General features: G+C 38.1%; 1 protein-coding gene across 4 annotated transcripts in view; it reads left to right on the top strand.

The window, feature by feature from the left end:
* The window catches only part of LOC110444201, an 82,911-nt gene that overhangs the window by 70,046 nt on the left and 6,965 nt on the right, over nt 1–5,900 (top strand). For 3 of the 4 annotated variants that reach the window (XM_021488619.1, XM_021488625.1, XM_021488606.1), the window contains 5 exons: nt 529–690; nt 919–1,206; nt 1,549–1,659; nt 5,130–5,226; nt 5,562–5,769. In XM_021488619.1, coding sequence (XP_021344294.1) covers nt 529–690; nt 919–1,206; nt 1,549–1,659; nt 5,130–5,226; nt 5,562–5,769 — 866 coding nt within the window. The remainder of the gene's footprint in view (nt 1–528; nt 691–918; nt 1,207–1,548; nt 1,660–5,129; nt 5,227–5,561; nt 5,770–5,900) is intronic. The other variant, XM_021488613.1, reaches the window with a different exon arrangement.

The raw sequence follows: 5,900 nt of genomic DNA, 5'->3' as shown, positions 1-5,900 counted from the left end.
TTAAGGCTGTGGTTCTGGACCTTTTATTGTATTTATATCCTCTGTTCTGAGCTTGTGTTTTATATTTCTATGGTTGTGGTTCTGGACCTGTTATTGTATTTAAGGCTGTACGTTGTTCTGGACCTGTAATTGTATTAAGGCTGTGGTTCTGAACCTTTTATTGTATTTATATCCTCTGTTCTGAGCTTGTGTTTTATATTTCGATTGCTGTGGTTCTGGACCTGTTATTGTGTTTATATCCTCTGTTCTTAGCTTGTGTTTTATATTTTTATGGCTGTGGTTCTGGACCTGTTATTGTATTTAAGGCTGTGGTTCTGGGTGCTATGTGACCAGACTAAGATTGGTGATGTTTCTTTCGTGTCGCACAACACTGGTGCTATGTGATGAGATTAAGTTTGGTATTGTGTCAATTGATGTATAAGACTGATGCTATATAATTATGCGAGAAGATTAATTTTCGTGATGTGTCTACTATACAATACTGGTGCTGCGGGATGTTTTTGATGGTGTGCCGCTCTTGTGTTGCAGATGCATGTGATGTTGGGGAGGAGTTGACCGTGTCGGGTACTTGCGTTCTTTGTCAGAAGGGGACCTACCGCGACAGTGTAGACCTATTAGCCTGTGTTCCCTGTCCCTACGGCTACACAACACTAAGGAGTGGGGCTGTCTCCAGACTCAACTGCTCTGTTGGTGAGCATGGTACACAAAATATGTGGGGGGAAACTTGTATAATTGTCCAGTAACAGATAAATAATACTTCTCTTGTTTAATGTATTGAGTCCTTAAGAGGTCTGTGATGGTAAAGACAGTAAAACTTTCAAATGACAAAATATTTTCTTGCTATATGTATCTACAAAGCTGTGTTAAACTGTTTTGTTCCAAGTTCCTGTGGACTGAAATGGTTTTCTTTGTTTGCAGTGGAGTGTCCAGCTGGTCAATACAGAAATGACACGAACAGTTGTGTGATCTGTCAACGTGGAACCTTCCAGCCTGAGACTGGTCAGTCAAGTTGTCTGAAGTGTGGGAAGGGCATGACCACCATCCACCCTGGGTCCACCTCAGGCAGTCAGTGTATCAGTGGCTCTGTAGATGAGTGTAAACTACACCTGGATGATTGTCATCAGGATGCGACCTGTGTAGATCTTCCAGACCTGTACAGGTGTGAATGTAGGACTGGCTTCTCTGGGAACAGCACCTACTGCAGAGGTATGCACTGGTCACTGCTATTGGTCATTTCTACTGGTCACTCGTATTGGTCACTTTTATCTATGTCATTGACGTTGTAGTTGAAGCCAGGCGATCAACATTTCATATCATTGATATTCTAGTATATCATAAAATTGAAAATGTCATGACCCATTGACCTTTTGTAAAGGTTTTTCGGATCATTTGTTTTGTCCAATATTTACGCTTAACCCTTTCACCCCTATGTAACTTTAGTAGACTCGACCATATATTGATCTAGATGAGTCCATTATGGTCTACAGTGGTGAAAGGGTTAAGGAAGTATTTGGTCTACAGAATAATTAAGATTAAGTTTCTTTTCAGACAACTGCCAAGACATGTGCGGTGGCCATGGACAATGTCGTAAAGATGAAGACGGCACGGCTTTCTGTGTTTGTAACAGCGGGTATACAGGAAACAACTGTCAAACCACAGGTTTGTTTAGTAACTTTTTGTTACAATGAACTGACTTTTGGTCTTTACTATACTTTGTGTGTAAATAACCATGGTACTAATCCTATGTTTTGTGTGTAAATAACCATGGTACTGATCCTATGTTTTGTGTGTAAATAACCATGGTACTGATCCTATGTTTTGTGTGTAAATAACCATGGTACTGATCCTATGTTTTGGCCTGTACAATGTGGCTCTGAACCTGTGTTGTTGTATGTATACATGACAATGGTTCTGTGGCTTGGAGTCTGTAATTTGGTATAATTGACTGGTTTGGTTTTATACCTATATTTTATATATATATGGTACAGAGTGGTTGTTTTGTGTATAGGTATGACACTCAGGGTGTGTTTTGTATTCATATCCTCTGTTCTGAGCTTGTGTTTTATATTTCTATGGTTGTGGTTCTGGACCTGTTATTGTATTTAAGGCTGTGGTTCTGGACCTGTTATTGTATTTATATCCTCTGTTCTGAGCTTGTGTTTTATATTTCTATGGTTGTGGTTCTGGACCTGTTATTGTGTTTATATCCTCTGTTCTGAGCTTGTGTTTTATATTTCTATGGCTGTGGTTCTGGACCTGTTATTGTATTTAAGGCTGTGGTTCTGGACCTGTTATTGTATTTATATCCTCTGTTCTGAGCTTGTGTTTTATATTTCTATGGCTGTGGTTCTGGACCTGTTATTGTATTTAAGGCTGTGGTTCTGGACCTGTTATTGTATTTATATCCTCTGTTCTGAGCTTGTGTTTTATATTTCTATGGCTGTGGTTCTGGACCTGTTATTGTATTTAAGGTTGTGGTTCTGGACCTGTTATTGTGTTTATATCCTCTGTTCTGAGCTTGTGTTTTATATTTCTATGGCTGTGGTTCTGGACCTGTTATTGTATTTAAGGCTGTGGTTCTGGACCTGTTATTGTGTTTATATCCTCTGTTCTGAGCTTGTGTTTTATATTTCTATGGCTGTGGTTCTGGACCTGTTATTGTATTTAAGGCTGTGGTTCTGGACCTGTTATTGTGTTTATATCCTCTGTTCTGAGCTTGTGTTTTATATTTCTATGGCTGTGGTTCTGGACCTGTTATTGTATTTAAGGCTGTGGTTCTGGACCTGTTATTGTGTTTATATCCTCTGTTCTGAGCTTGTGTTTTATATTTCTATGGCTGTGGTTCTGGACCTGTTATTGTATTTAAGGCTGTGGTTCTGGACCTGTTATTGTATTTATATCCTCTGTTCTGAGCTTGTGTTTTATATTTCTATGGCTGTGGTTCTGGACCTGTTATTGTATTTAAGGCTGTGGTTCTGGACCTGTTATTGTGTTTATATCCTCTGTTCTGAGCTTGTGTTTTATATTTCTATGGCTGTGGTTCTGGACCTGTTATTGTATTTAAGGCTGTGGTTCTGGACCTGTTATTGTGTTTATATCCTCTGTTCTGAGCTTGTGTTTTATATTTCTATGGCTGTGGTTCTGGACCTGTTATTGTATTTAAGGCTGTGGTTCTGGACCTGTTATTGTGTTTATATCCTCTGTTCTGAGCTTGTGTTTTATATTTCTATGGCTGTGGTTCTGGACCTGTTATTGTATTTAAGGCTGTGGTTCTGGACCTGTTATTGTGTTTATATCCTCTGTTCTGAGCTTGTGTTTTATATTTCTATGGCTGTGGTTCTGGACCTGTTATTGTATTTAAGGCTGTGGTTCTGGACCTGTTATTGTGTTTATATCCTCTGTTCTGAGCTTGTGTTTTATATTTCTATGGCTGTGGTTCTGGACCTGTTATTGTATTTAAGGCTGTGGTTCTGGACCTGTTATTGTGTTTATATCCTCTGTTCTGAGCTTGTGTTTTATATTTCTATGGCTGTGGTTCTGGACCTGTTATTGTATTTAAGGCTGTGGTTCTGGACCTGTTATTGTATTTATATCCTCTGTTCTGAGCTTGTGTTTTATATTTCTATGGCTGTGGTTCTCAACCTGTTATTGTATTTAAGGCTGTGGTTCTGGATCTGTTATTGTATTTAAGGCTCTGTACTGAGCTTGTGTTTTATATTTCTATGGCTGTGGTTCTGGACCTGTTATTGTATTTAAGGCTGTGGTTCTGGACCTGTTATTGTATTTATATCCTCTGTTCTGAGCTTGTGTTTTATATTTCTATGGCTGTGGTTCTCGACCTGTTATTGTATTTATATCCTCTGTTTTGAGCTTGTGTTTTATATTTCTATGGCTTTGGTTCTCAACCTGTTATTGTATTTAAGGCTGTGGTTCTGGATCTGTTATTGTATTTAAGGCTGTGGTTCTGAGCTTGTGTTTTGGGTATGATTAGTTCTGAACTGTTGTTTTATATATAGATGTATATGTATATTACCCATTGATATTTAGATCACCTGACCATAGGTCATGGTGACCTATATATTGCTATTGCCATTCGTCTTCGTCTGTCATTGTGCGTTAACTTTTATCTTGTGAGCACAATAACTTGAGTAAAAGTAAATGAATTTTGATAAATTTTGCTATGCTGCTTTATATTAATACAATCTCTGACAAGTTCTAAAATGGTCCTGATCAGACAGTAAGTGGCAGAGTTATAGGATTTTGAAATTTTTAATTACTATTTGAGCCTTTGGAACTTGAGCTTGTGAGCACAATAACTTGAGTAAATTTGAATGGATTTCAATGAATTTTGCTATGCTGCTTTATATCAATAAGATCTCGAACAAGTTGGCAAATTAAATGCGCCTGCTCAGACAGTAACTGGCAGAGTTACTGTCGATTGGAGAATACAAGATGGCCGATCCTGGCCTCTGATTTGCTGAGTCGAGAAAGTTTCGACTTCTCAAGATTTTCTGCAGCAGTTCACTTCTTCATTTTTACAAATGTTCATTATGAGGTTCTGACCAAGTGTTCTTACTCTTTGTGCTGATTAGAAAATCCAAGATGGTCACCCTGACCTCTTATTGACCGAGATGTTTTTGACTTCTTCTCAAGAAAGGTTACACTGATTGACTTCTCACTTGTAGAATTGCTCCTTATGAGGTTTTGACCAAGTTTGTTACTTTTCTTGCTGATTGTAAAATTCCAGATGGCTACCCTGGCCTGTGATTGGCTAGGATGTTTCCAAAGTAACTATGTGCCAATTTGAAAAAAATAACATGCTACAATTTGAATACTTCAGAATTTACTCAAGTGACCATTTAGGCCCATGGGCCTCTTGTTATTTCTAAGTCTGTGTTTTGTATCTATGACCTCAGTTTTAAGCCTATCTTTTATAATGACCATGGTTTTTAGCCTGTATTTTGTAATGACCATGGTTTTTAGTCTGTGTTTTATAATGACCATGGTTTTTAGCCTGTTTTTTGTAATTGCCTTGATTCTTAGCCTATGTTTTGTAATAACCATCATTTTTAGCCTGTGTTTTGTATTTATGACCAATCATGGTTATGACCCTGTGTTTTTTGTTACAGAGGGCAGATTTTTTACCACCACTTCTATCAGTGGCATTGGAGCCTCCCTTGCACTCTTTGTCGCTGCAGTTGTCATAATCTTATGTGTTCTCAAAAGGTTCGTCAATTTCACAGATGTTAAGTTAAGTTCAACAGCAGATAATAAAAGTGGAAGTTTTTCGTGAGGAGAAATTCTCCTGTTTGGTTGTAGTACAAAAGTGTTTACTTCTACAATGTTGCTTGCTGTAATATCTACATCATTGTGTGTCAATATGTACAGGTGACAATATATCAGGGTGTCAGTATATTTATTTCGGTTTATATATGTAATATTCTTTTAATTTTCCACTATATATGTTGTTAATTTGTCGAGAAAGAGCAATTTAGTTCATGCAGGCTTACATTTGTGTTTGACACTAGTTTATTGTTTATTGACATTATTTTCTGTACCAGCAGACGTCAAGCTCATTCTAAGGAGAATAATTACCAGGATATGAGTAACCGCGTCCACCGGGAAGATGAAACAGTCGTCTACCCCAAAAATCAGATCCCAGTCCGATTCAACCCTTCCTACTGTGGCGACTCTGATGACCCTACCCATCCTGTACGATCTTCTCCAAGCATTGATCTGGAATCTCCTTGGAGTTTGTACCGCCCAGGGGTAAGTAAAGGCAGCTGGCTCGTTAGTGCATAGTGTTCTCTCCAAATCAAGATGACAAGACAGAGGTAAGATAAAGGTGTTTGTTATAGATGACAAGACAGAGGTAAGATACAGATGTTTGTTATAGATGA

This window comes from Mizuhopecten yessoensis, unplaced genomic scaffold (genome assembly GCF_002113885.1).
Source record: "Mizuhopecten yessoensis strain PY_sf001 unplaced genomic scaffold, ASM211388v2 scaffold2023, whole genome shotgun sequence".
Lineage (NCBI taxonomy): Eukaryota > Metazoa > Mollusca > Bivalvia > Pectinida > Pectinidae > Mizuhopecten > Mizuhopecten yessoensis.
The sequence above is the reverse complement of the archived record's forward strand: the minus strand, read 5'-3'. Positions and strand labels throughout refer to the sequence as shown.